The sequence below is a fragment of the Lactuca saligna genome, chromosome 5 (assembly GCF_052625555.1).
Source record: "Lactuca saligna cultivar CGN05327 chromosome 5, ASM5262555v1, whole genome shotgun sequence".
Taxonomy (NCBI): domain Eukaryota; kingdom Viridiplantae; phylum Streptophyta; class Magnoliopsida; order Asterales; family Asteraceae; genus Lactuca; species Lactuca saligna.
In genome coordinates this window covers 83,062,313-83,078,030 of record NC_136421.1, presented here as the reverse complement: position 1 = coordinate 83,078,030, position 15,718 = coordinate 83,062,313, and the positions used below count along the sequence as shown (strand labels likewise).

At 37.5% G+C, this 15,718-nt stretch overlaps 2 protein-coding genes across 3 annotated transcripts; both read left to right on the top strand.

Annotated features, from left to right (window-relative positions):
• Positions 1–9,779: 9,779 nt before the first annotated feature.
• LOC144997412 (uncharacterized) lies at positions 9,780–12,340 on the top strand. Of its 2 annotated transcripts, none has more exons than XM_078957320.1 (2): positions 9,780–9,909; positions 10,618–12,340. In XM_078957320.1, exon 2 carries the CDS (start codon positions 10,620–10,622, stop codon positions 12,201–12,203), a length of 1,584 nt encoding a protein of 527 aa, XP_078813446.1. In that variant the 5' UTR covers positions 9,780–9,909; positions 10,618–10,619; the 3' UTR covers positions 12,204–12,340. The 2 variants fall into 2 exon arrangements, with proteins under 2 accessions (XP_078813446.1, XP_078813447.1); XM_078957321.1 differs by having other exon boundaries at positions 10,610–12,340.
• Positions 12,341–14,174: 1,834 nt separating this feature from the next.
• Positions 14,175–14,816, top strand: LOC145045487 (putative F-box/kelch-repeat protein At4g22430). Its single transcript, XM_078993809.1, has one exon. It carries the CDS (start codon positions 14,175–14,177, stop codon positions 14,814–14,816), a length of 642 nt encoding a protein of 213 aa, XP_078849935.1.
• The last annotated feature ends 902 nt before the right edge of the window (positions 14,817–15,718 follow it).

Genomic DNA, 15,718 nt, shown 5'->3' with positions numbered 1-15,718 from the left:
AACTCCTAGATCCTTTGAGATTCATTGAACTTTCAATGGCATGTTTAAATCTCGATATGCCCCTCTTGTTTGTGACTGGGATGCCGAGGATCACAAAGCGGGTGTGAATAACCATGAAAACTTACATGGTGCCCTCACATGTTACAGTCACCTATTCGATGTGCCGGTAAACCACACACGCTCCACCGAACTATGACAAACATTGAGTCACCCTTTGCTACCTTTGCTTAGAACCATTTAGTGTGCCGGTAAACCACACACGCTCCACTAACGTCTTCGCAAGGGCACAAAGTGTAATTTCATGGAATTGCATCAATTCACTTTTGCCTAAGTAACTAAGATTAGGAATTTTATGAAAACATTTAGTTACTTTAATAATTGATTATACTTATAATGGAAGGTTTCGTCATATCCTACCCGTTAGGCTAACGACCCTCCACTAGTCAAGAGTGCGGTGGGTAAGAGTGGATACCCATTCAATCGCCATTTTATAGGCAATTTCCTTAAACACCCCTTATAGACTAGCTTCGTGAATGAGGCCTACTAACGGTAAGACTGACTTTTACTCATACATATATATAGTGTTAGACTTTTAATGTTATATATAGTATAGGGTGTATTTTACACTTTTAAAATATTAGGTGGTCAAATTTAACAATTATACTTTTAATTCAATTAAATTTTAAACCAAAAACTTTATGGATTTATTAAACCTCTTTTAATTATACACCTTAATTAATTAATAAAACCATAAGGGTGTGATTTGAATTTTTTCAAAACTATAATAAGGTTTTAGAATTTAACATTCCTAATTAAACTTTTAATCAACTTTTAAATTCCAAAACTTGAGGGGAAGTTTTGAAACATTTCAAAACATTAGGGTTTAGAATTTAAATATACATCAAAATTAAACAATTAATCAAAATTTAAATTCCAAAACTTGAGGGCAAGTTTTGAAACTTTTCAAAACAATTTAGTTTTAATCTTTCTTAAAAAATTTCGAATTTATGACATTTAAATTAAAAAAAATTAAATATTAAAACTCTTGATTTAATAATTATCTTGAATTAGACTATTAATTTAATTATTAAATCATAAGGGATTATCTAAATCATGAGGATAATTACCATTTATACATTTAAGATATCCTAATCCCTTAAATATCTATAGATTTCGAAAATAAGGATAGGATAATGCAAAATCTATAATTACCATATTTAACAATTAGAGGATAATTAGAAGATATGGGATAATCCAAATCCCTAAAATTTAGGATCTTATCTTGGAGAGGAGGCTAATTTCAAAAATCAAGGGATTAAAACAAACCCTAGATTTCAAAATTTAAGGGTTTAAGGAAAGGATTTGAAGATCTTGTTCAAACTCTTGCAAATTAGGGTTTGCAAACCCTAATCTCGAAAAAAAAAAACCTTAGCCTCCTAGGGTTTATTGGCAATAAACCCTAATATGTCAAGTTCATACAATTGAATTTTTCATACATATCAAGCATCAATACAATAGAAACCAGTCTAGGCTCTGATACTATTGATGGGTTTTGGTCATAAGACATCCTATGTGCTCATACAAACCCTAATGCTTGGATCTAGGTTTCTCTATTGTACATGCTTTGAATCCAAGACTATAAACCCTAATTCTAGCATTCAAATAATCATATTAACATGAGAATAGGTTTATAATGTTACCTTGATTGTTATGTAGCAATAACAATCCCAAATCTCCTTGTATTGACTTTGGAAGGCTTAGAGTCACAAGTGTCACTCCTCTAATGGCTTACAAACACCAAGAGCAAATGGAGAAGGTATAAAGAGAGAGGAGAGGTATAAGATTTCGTCCCTAAGAAGCCTTGGGAAGGTCTGGACGAAATCAAGAGCCAAAGGGGGTTTATATAGGTGTAGAGATAGGGTTTCAGTCCTTAACCTTATCTAGTTGCTTGCTTACCAAGCAACCCATAAGATAAGCCTTGAATCCTTATCATAGTCGAATTCTAAGGTCCTTATCACCTCAAATTCGTCCAACATATCCTTAAGATAATCCTTACCTTATTTTGTAACTATCACATAATTACAATTCAGCCCCTCTAGTTTAATTAATTACATTTGATCACAAAATTAATTCTTAATTAATTATTGACCAATATTAATTAAACAAATATGATTTCTCCTTTAATATATTATTCTTATAACATATTAATAAATCATAATAACCTCCCTCTCTATTTATTTCTCCAATCAAGTTGCTTTGGTGAAGGCAACCCAAAAGGACCATGCACCATCGGGTCAAGTACATACCAAAATAGTTATGGACTTAGACACTAATCCAACAGTAAGGAGCTGGTTTGGATCCATCATTCTCTTCTAATTTATAAGCTATTTGAGTTATAAAGTTCTTAACTTGGCATTTCTTCTCCTAGATTCAAGTTTGGGGTCATTTTAGGTGGTCTTGGTTCCTTCCATGAGTGCTCTTGGATTTTGAGGAACTCCACATCTTGTTATGGTCCTCTTGTGGTCTCTGAGCTTCTCATAACTGATAAAGGAGCCTTGGTTGGAGTTACCTTGTGTCTATGTTCAAGTTTTGGCCTCATTAAGGACTTAATGGACTTTCGATTGTAGATCTAGCCTTAGATTGGATTCCTAATGGATAAAGTTGGAAACTTTATGCATTAAGTCATAAAAAAGAAGTAGACCTGATGTAACATCCGGATTTCCATGTTAGTATTTCCATTAATTATTTTGAGTAAAGAAGAGGGACTCGACGAGTTGACGCCTAGACTCGTCGAGTCGGATCGCGACTGATGACTCAGATTAATGAAGGGACTCGACGAGTCGGAGAGGGTGGACTCGACGAGTCTGTGCTGAGGTCAAAAACCCTAAATCTCCAGGCATGTGCCCTATTTAAGGGACCTTATAGCCCCCATTTGCGGCTACCAGTCCAGAGAGAGAAACCCTAGAGAGCTTGAGCGAGTTGTGTGAGAGTGAAAGCCATTTTGATTGTTTTTGGTGTTTCTTTGCAAAGAAGAAGGCGTTTCCAGCTAGAGGAGGTCAAGACGGTTTCTAATCCGTGGTTTCCAAGCTTAGATCTGCAGTGTTGAGGTAGCAAATTGATCCTTTCTCTGTTTTGTTTAAGATCCTTGAGTTTTAGGGTTTTCTATACCCTTTATTGGCTTGAATTGTTGATTATGTTGTCCCTTTGAGTGTTAGACTTTGGATCTGGACCTTTAGAGGTCCAGAGGGCCTTATCCATTCTGCTTTATGTTGGTTCATGGAGGAAATGAGGGTTATGATGCAATTTTAGAAGCCATTTCACCAAGAAAAGCCTTGTGTGCTTTCCATCAATGTCAAGACTGGACCTTTACGTGATTATTGTGTATGGGAAGGTCGGATCTATAGGTTAGAGAAGCAGATCTAACCTCGGAAGGTCATTTGAGTGTGGTCATGGAAGCAACTCGTCGAGTCCATAAGTGGACTCGACGAGTCGAGTCGGGGTTGCCCCACAATTCGTGACAGAAGTAGCCCGTCGAGTGAAGGGATGAATCGACATGCCAAGAGAGACTAGAAGGATTCAGAGGACCCGCGTGGACTCGCCGAGTCGCCCATGTGCACTCGACGAGTCAGGTCAAAGTTTGACCGTTGACTTCAGTTAACCTTAGGGTTGTGGTCAAGCTGATTCAAAAGAGTTCAGGGAGGGGTAGAATGGCCTTCCACCCAATCTTTAGAGATGAGACTATGAGAGGATATTGATCGGGAGTGTTTTTTGGATGATAGGAGGAGGCTAGGTCGGGACGTCGAGCACGATAGGTTATCCGACTACATTCAGGTGAGTCTTCTCACTATACTTTACCTAGAGTGGTAATTAGAGTTATATGCCAGAGTATCTTGTATGCTATTTATATGATTGTGATGCATTGTATTGTTTCTTTGTGATCTATGCTATGTGTGTTCCAGAGTTTTCAGAGTTAGGACCGGAAGGTCCACAGAGTTAGGACCAGAGGGTCCATAGAGTTATAGCCTCGAGTGGCTAATATGTGTTGTATATGGTATTTTGGGGAACTCACTAAGCTTCATTTATGTGTTATGTGTTTCAGGTTTTATCAGTATCTCGAAACGGCACCGGCTTGATTGTACACACCAGAGGAAGAATTATGTTTTTGAGGATCCTGGATTATTAAATTAAACATGGAGTTATGTTTTCTAATTTAAACAAATGAGATTTTACGAAATGTGTTACAAGGATTAAGTGATTTTAAATGAAAATTTTGTTTTGAAAAATTACAGTGTTACACCTGAAGTTATGGATTTAGATTTGTAAGGATTAAGCACTTAATGAAGATTTTGGAATTTTTTCAGAAACCACGACGTGGCCAAAGGTTTGCCATAATGTGGAGGTGCTTAGATGATCGATTGTTTTGTCCTGACATACCCACGACGTGGTCAAGAGGTCTCCACATCATGGTGAGCGTTGACCTGGTTGACTGTCGACTTTTGACCAATTTGACTTTGGGTTAAACTTCAAGGATTTGAGTTATTGATTAAGGATCTACCTTTATTTGATGTCAGTCGGTCTACGGGAGTGATAGGTGCAGGGAGTGAGGACGTTGTTGGGTTTCCTTAGGTCTTCGATTCAGGTGAGTTTCCTCACTATACTATATGTTACATCGTATATCCTTATGTGTTAGGATATAAGAGTAGTGGTATGCTCGTTAGAATACTAGTAGGTTGGTAATCGTCTAGTGGGGGACCTAGGGGCTGTATGAAGTCACATGGCATAGCCTGAGAACTCTTCATCTAGGCTTTCTTGCATGTTCCTTGTTTGGTTGTGGTTCTAGAATGGGATCAGCTGTTCGAATGTTTATCTCACCTCTGGTTACATATAGATATGCATTCCTTGGTGTTATGCCGGTAATGGTGTAGTGTTCTATATGAGGCCTTATACGTGGTCGTGAGCTGAGAGATAGGTAGATTAATGTAGATAGTTGCATGTGTTTATATATTTACTTGATTGCTTGTTTGTTTATATATTGAGTGGTGGGTTGAGGTGGTCCTGTTGTGAGAGGTAGGCCAACATACTCGGGCGGGCTAACGGTGTGTTGTAGGCTAGGTGTGGATCAAATCTATGTTGTAGGCATTGGGGGGGGGGGGGGCAGTCGTGGATTGGAGGCCAAGAAGAATGATCCATGCATTTTGTAGGCCTTGTGAGGCGGTCCAGGCAGACTGAAGGCTAATGTGTGCATGCATTGTATGTATATTGTGGTGTGTGGGAACTTACTAAGTTTTGACTTATATTTGTAGGCCAAGAAGAATTTGATTGGAGGCCAAGAAGAATGATCCATGCATTTAAAAAGTATGACTCTTGGTTGGAGTGTTTTTATCCCATTGTATTTACAGTTGTATATCTTTTACGGGTTGATATACTTAGTTCACTATAAACAATGCTCTGATACCAATCTGTCACACCCCCAAACCTGAACGGCGGAAACGTCTGAGGGTGGATGAGTTCATGTTTAAAGTATCACAACAAATGTATAATAGTAATCAAAGCAACAACAACCAGTATATTTATAATAAAGCGTTTACATTGTGTTCAAAACATTTTTTAACATTATGACTTTAGCAAAAGATAAAACGTGATAAAACTATGCTCCGTCTTCGTAACGCCTGTGAGAGTACCTTTCTACTAACTTCCTGAGAATACAAGTGGGTTTAAAAAGTGTCAACATTTAAGTTGGTGAGTTTATAAGCATTTTTGTTTGAAAGGATACATTATTTGTTTCTTTGAATATGTTCGTGTGTTCCTCCAGAAAATCCTATATCTTTACTACTTATAAAAGAAATCTAACTATTTCTATAAATAGATTGAATATAATAATATTATTTTTTTAAGACGTACAAACGAGTAAGCTAATATTACAAACAACCATTAATAAAATAATATTAAATTTTAAATTTGTTTTGATTCCTTATATTTCTCAGCAAAATCCTAATTTCATGGTCATTCAAAATTTAAAACCTTTTCATCCTAATACGCTTCAACAAATATCCTTTAAATGTTGCATTTGCAGCTGATTAAAATATCTCATAGCAGACGTGTGTTTGTTCTCTCCACCTTATAAACCCTGCTATAAATCCCACTGCCATGAAGTATTTCCCTTATAAACCCTAATCGTTTTTCTCCCTCTCTTAGACGAAGACAATGTGTTTTTTTAAGAAAAAAAGTTTGAAAATATTCCAATTTCTCAAAAAAATTTACCCCAAATGCGAAACTGGGTAAAATTTTCCATTTTGCGAAGACTACAGGGATGCGAAATGAAAATTCTGCACTTTTGTCTTTTTATGACCCCATTTTGCGAAGTTGGACCACTTATATTATTTCTTGAAAAGATCAGGTGCCAAATGCGAAACTCTAAGCTTTCTTCCCCAATTCGCATTTATACATTAAAAACTTCGCATTTTCATTCAAATTCTTCGCATCTTGCATCCATCCGTCTTTGAGTTCATTCGCATTTCATCGCATTAACTGAGAAATTAATCAGTTGTCTCATATTCGCATTTCAGTTGTTTGAGAAACCCAGATACGAACCCAAATGCGAAACCCACTGATTTCAAATGCGAACCAACCAAAAATCATCAACCACGTACTTGTGTCACCAAATGCGAACTGAATATCACCATTAAATTCTCCTCGCATTCCATAGATGCGAACACAATCCAGATCTCCGACTCCAAGCTTGCGAAATCAAAATCAATTAACCTCAAACAAATCGTGAACTTCTTATGCGAACTGTTTTGACCCACAAAACCAAATGCGAACTCAATTGATGTCATATGCGAACTGATTTCATAGATGCGAACACAATTGATTTCATATGCGAATCCACATCCATCGATATGAAACCAATACCAGTTACAAGCAATTAGTAGCAACCATCGATCCTCTAATTTTCAATTACTCAGCCTTCGCTTTTCATACAACCCGTCGACCCTGAAAAATCGATAAACACCAAATGTCTCATTTTTAGATCGATTTTCTGATTAAATGTCATATTTGAAGAATGATCGATTTTCTGATTAAATGACCCCATTTTGCGAAGTTGGACCACTTATATTATTTCTTGAAAAGATCAGGTGCCAAATGCGAAACTCTAAGCTTTCTTCCCCAATTCGCATTTATACATTAAAAACTTCGCATTTTCATTCAAATTCTTCGCATCTTGCATCCATCCGTCTTTGAGTTCATTCGCATTTCATCGCATTAACTGAGAAATTAATCAGTTGTCTCATATTCGCATTTCAGTTGTTTGAGAAACCCAGATACGAACCCAAATGCGAAACCCACTAATTTCAAATGCGAACCAACCAAAAATCATCAACCACGTACTTGTGTCACCAAATGCGAACTGAATATCACCATTAAATTCTCCTCGCATTCTATAGATGCGAACACAATCCAGATCTCCGACTCCAAGCTTGCGAAATCAAAATCAATTAACCTCAAACAAATCGTGAACTTCTTATGCGAACTGTTTTGACCCACAAAACCAAATGCGAACTCAATTGTTGTCATATGCGAACTGATTTCATAGATGCGAACACAATTGATTTCATATGCGAATCCACATCCATCGATATGAAACCAATACCAGTTACAAGCAATTAGTAGCAACCATCGATCCTCTAATGAGGAAACAGTTTCCTATTCGATTGTGCTTTGCAATGACAATCAATAAAGCTCAGGGACAAACAATTCCATATGTAGGTATCTATCTTCCAGAACCAGTATTCTCGCATGGACAACTTTATGTTGCATTGTCCAGAGGGGTTTCACGTTGCAATACAAAAGTATTAGTAAAGCCTAACGAAAATTCAAAAGGTGATGGGGTTTATACAGCAAATGTGGTGTATAAAGAAGTATTGCACGATTAATATTTTGTGTCGTCTTGACTGGTTGCTTTTTATTGGTTATTTGATGCATGATGTAACAAATAACACCATAGTTTGATTATATTGTCTTCAACATGTACTTTTTTTTAACATAACAATTTTGTAATGGAAACATATCACCGAAAGAACTCACGTGCCCCGCCGCTTTGCGCGGGTAGACGGCTAGTATATATATATATATATATATATATATATATATATATATATATATATATATATATATATATATATATATATATATATATATATATAACTCTATAGTCCGGTCCGGTTTTTATACGGTTTGAAATCTTAAAAACCGTAAGCCAAACCGTTCACTACGGTTTGAAAATTTCAAAACCGCAATCCAAACCGTACAAAAAAATATAAACCGTAAAACCAAACCGATGACCGGTTTGGCTGGTTTCACGGTTTCAAACTGAACCACGATCACCCCTATAGATGATTAAAGAGTAAATTACAGAAATGGTCATTGTGGATTGTTTCAAATGGCATGTCTATTCAAAGCTTTGAGAATTTGATAGGAGTCGTCTTCATGGTTTAAAAAAATTGAACCCATGGTCCTTGCGGTTAGGAGAAATTACATCGTTGGTCCCTCCATAAATATTAAAATAATACTTTACCCTTTCTAATTTCTTTTTCTTTTTACTCTTTTTATATTTATTAAATATAAAACCATAAGGAGCCACCAACCAACCCAACCACCACCCAATCTCCCTCCCCCTCCCCCCCCCCCTCTCTCTCTTCACTAGCCACCAGCCTGTCAACACCATGTGCCACCACCATCCGCCGCAAACCAATCCAACGCAAACCACCTTCTTCTCCCTACCCTCACCCCCATCTCTCTTTCTTTATCCTAATAAAACTTCACCACTCCAACGTCATCCGCCAACCACCTACTTCTACCAGACGCCTCTCCCTCTCAAATCTAAAGTGAAAATATCGCCGACCCCACAATAGCCACCATAGTCGCTGACTGGCGAACCAACAACTCACTACTCGTCATCGTTGTGGTCTGTCAAAGCTACCGTCAAAGTTAGGGTTTGAAGAATTGATCCATACACAAAAACCTTTAGCCTAATGTTGCCCTAAAAAATTTACCTCCGAGGATGAAGATGAAGTTGGTGGTGGTTTTCGATGAAATAGTAGAGAGAGAGAGAGAGAGAGAGAGAGAGAGAGAGAGAGATAAAGTATAAGAAGACGGATTGGGGTTGATGTAGAGTTTTTGGCTAAACACAAGCAGATCCGGCGGTGACGGTGGTTTGATGTTGTACAAATGGTGGTGGTCCGTCACAGACTGCGGTGGTCCAATGGTGGTGTATGGTAGCAGGAAAGTGAGAAAAAGAGAGATAGAGACAATGTGAATAAGGAGTGAAAGAGTTAGTAGGAGATATGTGGGTGTAACAACCGTCCGGAGGGTGGGATGGGTGAGTTTTTGGTTTGTATCTATTTTAATTAAAATCATATAAAAACGATTAAAAGGAATTAAAAAAGAAATACTTAAGTGTAAAAAAATCTTTTTTATGGACAAGGGACGTACAATGTAATTTCTTTAAATATGAGTCTCGTCTATTTTTTTAAAAATGGACTAAAAGTGAGAAAAACGATAGGACCAAAACTGTAATTTACTCATGATTAATTTGACGATTGAGTCAAATAATTAAATCGAGAAATACTTACAAGGACCATAACGAAAATAGAAAATAAAAAATAAAAAGCAAAAGAAAAAGAAAAGGCTAACAGGAACAGGTAGACCATTCTTGTAATTTTGTCATTCAGGTTATAATAAATAAAAAGAAAATAAAATTAGAAAAACCAAAAACAGAACATAGAACTAAAATCTAGATACGAGGAGTGAAAGTACAACATGAACCCTAGGTCATGAATAATTAGTGGTTACTCTCACCCTCGAGGAAACGCTTGCTGTTGCCGCTTGCCTCTGGATTTTAGTTATCAGGTAAATCATCAAATTTGTTTTGCATCTTGTTGTCTGCTATTTGGTGCGTGTAAATCCTGCATATGAACAATTGGAGGCATAAACTAGAGCAATTAAACTTGAAATTACAAGATTGGGTTTTTCTTCTAAGTATGGAATTCTGGTTATCAATCCATGTTTGTGTGTCTTGGTTTCTGTTCATACCGATACCAAGAGAAATTTTGAAACTGTTAGTGGTTTTGAATAGATCTAAAGCTATTTGGTAAGGCGATTTGAGGAATGACTATGGGCTGTAATTCATGGTTCGCTTATCATCATATCGCGGGGTTTGACCGAACTGATCTGTTTTAATTTACTGGCTTAGCTTTGCCTATATAACTTGGATTGGATGGTGTTGTTTGTTTCAAAAGGATTTGACCCTGGCTGGCTAAGAGTTTTTGTTGGATTGTTACCGTATCTGAATAATTGTGCAGCCAAACATGTTTCATGTTTGAAGTTGTGTTTTTTAGGCTTTTGTTTCTAGTAGAGTGCTGTATATAGCAATCTGTAAGGCAAAACCCCTCCTTTGGATGGATGCTACACACTGTATATATTATATGGTTGTAATGCATTGCTGTGCTGGTTTGGTTGTGGTGATTTCATAATTTTATATGTACATAATATAACATAAGATGTCTGTGGAAAATTGATGATGTGTTGTTAACTTGTTAATTGTTTTGAGGTTTGAAGGGATGAAAAGCAGTGCCAGTGCAAGGGAAGTGGAAGATGTTCCTGAGTTGATGCAGCGTATACAATCATGGTTGCCGGTAAAAGAAGCAGCCCGCACAAGCGTGTTGTCCAAGTCATGGCTGTACGCCTGGTCTACCATCCCTATCCTCATCTTCAGTGTTGGAAGAGAAAGATGCATGAAGTTGGCGTACATGGACCGTGTTCTATACAGGTATCTCCGTGACAACATACCAATCGAAAGGTTTGACCTTATGATGGACGTCGAGAACCAGGAGTCAGCTTCTCATGCTGAAAAATGGATCGGGCCCTTGGCAACCAAAACTTGTCTCAAAGAGTTTTCCCTCTCAATCACCCTTAACGGTGCCTCGTTTACTTTGCCAGATGAGATACTCTCGGGCGAGAACCTAACTAAGATAAGAGTTTCAGGTACACATGGGGGCCGTGTTCCGATGACGACTAGCCAGCATCCTGTGATCAAGTGTGTGTCCCTACGAGAACTGCACTTGGATTGTGTATGCATAAGTGAAGAGGCACTTAATCACATATTGTCGTCTTGTAGCTTGCTTGTTAAGATAGTGCTTTTAAATTCTTGCAATGGGTTCAACACCATCAAGGTTAAAAACCTTCCTCGTCTTTATGAATTACGAATAAATTTAAATGCTGTAGACTCTACTGCTTTGGAAATCAGTGATGTCCCAAATCTTGGCCTGTTTAGCTACGAACTAGATGTACGATTTTGGCTGCACGATCACCCCCCTCCTCCATTCAACGCCTCTTCAATATCATTAGGAAGAAGCGTGACACACTTAACGTTAGCTGGTGTGATAACGGACAATGCGTGTCTTGACATCTTCAAATCGCAATTTCCTTTTCTCCAGAGTTTGACACTTTATTTGACATCTTGGATGTTGGGAAGCTTCCATTTAACATGTCCTTCCATCAAAATATTGTTCTTGCTGTCGTGCCCAGCCATGGTTATCGATGTACAAGTTTATGCTCCAAAATTACTTTATGTCCATCTTTCTGGCTGCATATTGCCTAGTCTTCTGTTTCCACTCTCGTCTCTTCAGCATTTCAAGGTTTCACTCATGCTCCAGCTTCCTGTTGATGCAGACTTTTTTCTTATGATGAGGGAAGCATTCGAGTTATCACGCTTGTGCTACCTTCATATATCAACTGACAACTCTATTCCACCATTGGATATTGACATCGATGATCTACGAACAAGGCTCCTGCTTCCTCCTGCTACTAACATGCAAGAACTGTGGTTTGAAACGGAACAGGACGAAGGCCTGTGGGAGCGATCTCCATTTTTTGATGCATTCTTTGAGATTTGCCATCCCAAGCAAGTATTTCCACAGCCAGATGTTTCCTTCAAGCAAAACAATCACTTTTGCAGGCTTATGTTGAGGGAGGTATTGGAGAAAAAGAATACTAGAACTGCGTATTGGCCTCATTACCTGAAACATGTTCAAATAAGATGGGATCCTCATAAAAAATGGAAAGCCCTAACAAATTCCCACAGAAGCTTGCTAGACGAGTCCACTCCTGATTTCTACCCCGAGTTCAAACTAAAGTGGCGTTAACCATAATCTCTATTTGTTTTATTATTACATGTTTTAATTTTCGTTGTATCCTATGTATTTCAAACATATTTAAACATATAATTATAAATGTTATATTTATTTGATAATTATAAATGTTATATTTATTTGATACGCCATTTGCTGCATATATAAACACACCCGATTATTATTTGTTGCTAATTATTGTATACCTATTGGTCTGCCAAGCCTAGAACATGACCTTGCAAAAATATTTGTTATTTTGTTATATATATATATATATATATATATATATATATATATATATATATATATATATATATATATATATATATATATATATATATAAAGCGGCGGCAACGAATAGTTTATTTCAGCAATTAGTGTTATTCTGAAACATGTTACCAAATTGATTTTTTCAATATTTGTTGGATGGGTTAACACTTGTAGTAAAGTCTTTGGCTCTCTGGTTTGGTTCGTGTTCATGATTTATGTCAAACACGACTAACCAAAAAATTGATAAGTCAAATATATCAATTTTTATTTCTAATTTGATTTGTGATTGGACGCATCAAAAAACATTTGTATAGATCTTACAAGTTACAATACCTTATTATAACTCACCACCAGATAATTTACACTACTTAGTCTTTTGTACTGCAAATACATAGTGTAGATGAAGCCACGCAATATATTTTTTTTTCTCCATTTAACAAAAATGACAACTATTGACTCTATGTCTCTATCAGACTATCACTTTCTCCAACGTGATACTATATTGCAACTTTGTTTCATTGTAAGGAGTAAAGACCACAAAATAATAACTTAATGTTCGAATTTTCTTGAAATGTTTTCATAATTAAAGCTTTTACACAATTATGGGATGGAATTTTGAGAGGTAAAGAAAAATTACCTTTATTTCAATTCCGAATACATTATTACTGTTGACTTAAAAATTCTCCACTGCAATAAACCAACCCCAAACCTTGATAATTTTGTTGAACGATGAAAATATATCTTGAAAAAAACGAATACATTATTTTGGTGAGAATCTGTTATACACTTATTTGTGCATTAAAAATTAACCTATCCATCTTATTCTAAAGAACTACTCAAAGGAAAATAAGAATATGCATAACACACAAATCCAAAGATTCATTTATAAATTGTAGCATAATTCTCCACCATGTACCAACTCAAAGTGCAACATCAACTATTTATTTCATCCCAAAACCAGATAGCACATGTTATCGTAGGTCGTAATATTTTGAAATTAATTTCACTCCCTCTGTTATCTTGTACTTTCTTTGGAACATTAGAAAAATATAACTATATAAGAATATTCAATATCTCCCAATTATTAAAAATTCATTTAAAACTGTTTCTCCATGGGTAGTTGATTTTCGAATCCATATTGAAAACCATTTTCCGTACTTTCCAATAGTTAATCAAACCTGGAAAAATGTGAAGCTTGAATAAACTCACATTTCAGCTTCTCCCTTTTCTGATTTTTTAGTCTCCCTAACCCGACCACCCTTTCATTTAAAGTAAACCCATTTTATATTGACATTGTCTATAAAACTAAACTCACACCCGAACATAACTCACAATTCCAACCAGTTAAATTTTCGTAGAGAAGTTAAAACCTACAGTTAGACATTATATCAAACACTTGGGGTGCCTAAACTGAAAGTAAAAAAAAAAAACACCAGACTAGCCTTTCTTCCTGTTTCTGTTTATGAACTTTCATCTTCAATCAACTGCCATGTAAGGGTTCTATGATGCTTGTTGATTAATGATTTTTTGGAACTCTGCAATAACCAAAACTCAGAAATCATGTGTGGATGAAGATCAACATAGCACGCTAACCATTTACATGGATATAAACAAAACCGATTATGGAGAAATAACTAGGGTTAATGACGATATATGCTTACTAGTTATACATTTGTTTGGTTGGAACATTTTGAATTGAATTATCTCAATTTAGAGATGTTTTCATCGGAAACCGGCAAATGGATCAGCTACAAATTACCTTGCCCTATTCCCATCCAATGGTCGGAACTGGCGGATGGCCCAATCTATTGCTACGGGGCTCTCCATTGGGAAGTACGTTATAATGGCCTGCTTGCATTTGATCCTTACAAAGATCCAAAATCTGTTCGCCTAATTCCATTCCCAGATGACAGAGATCTCCTGAGTAAGTATTTAGACAGTTCTTCTCAATTATGTGGGGAGAGCCAAGGGACCCTTCGTTATTTCGAGGTGGCTCATGGTCGCAAGCAGTTCTATTTGTTCAGCATGTGGGCTATGAATGATTATGAGAAAGGAGAATGGTGTTGTGAGTTTAAGTTGAGACGCAGCGATCTGGAATTGAGTAATTGGCTGACTCGGTACGGATGGTTTATTCCTTTATCGTTTCATCCGTTAAATCCAAATGTTGTGTATTTGTATTGCATGGAGCCTGAGCGTATTGTGTCGTATAATATTCTGAATAGAAGGCTCGATTTTGCTTCTAAACCGAATGACCGCGGTCAAAGTCTTCATTCTGTGATCCCATTTGTGTTGCCAAGATGGCCGGTGCTTGTTCCAATTGCCACTTTTAAAAGCAAAAAAAAAAAAAAAAAAAAGTAAAGTGCAGAAATTAGCCCTCCATAAATATTAAAATAATACTTTACCCTTTCTAATTTCTTTTTCTTTTTACTCTTTTTATATTTATTAAATATAAAACCATAAGGAGCCACCACCCAACCCCCCCTCCCCCCCCCCCCCTCTCTCTCTCTCTTCACTAGCCACCAGCCTGTCAACACCATGTGCCACCACCATCCGCCGCAAACCAATCCGCATCATACTGGAGAGTTCCTTTCTTCTGATGGATGAGCAGACTAGAGAGTTCCTTTCTTCTGAGGTTACCCGCATCATACTGGAGCAGACTCCTGTGATCTTCGGTTCGATCAAGGAGGGTATTTTAGAGCTGATGGATGAGAGATTGAGTACTTTCCGTGCTGAGATGGCGGCCGTGATGGGGTCGCGCACACTTACGTTCAGGGAGTTCAGGGCATGCGGGGCTCCAGACTATCATGGGGCGCGGGACCCAATAGCGAGTACTAGATGGTTGGCGGATGTGGCCAACGCTTTCCGCACTAGCAGGTGTCCCGAGGGGGACAAGGTCAGATTGGCGTCCTGTCTTCTGAAGGACAGGGCACGGGATTGGTGGGAGGAGGTCGGACATGCCATCTGGGATGATGCGGCATTGGATGCCATGACCTGGGCTGATTTCTCTACCAGGTTCAGGGCGGAGTTTGCACCAGTCATTGAGGTGCAGCAATTAGCTAGGGAGTTTCAGGACCTTACCCAGACTACAGAGACAGTGGCGGAGATCACCGCCAAGTTCAGGGAGAGGGCCCTTCTTGTTCCTCAGTATGCAGCCGATGAGGAGATGAAGAAGGCCCGTTATCATGAGATGTTGCGGAGTGACATCCGTATGTTTGTGAGCCGGTCCAGTTGTAAAACGCTGGACGACATGATTGCCAGAG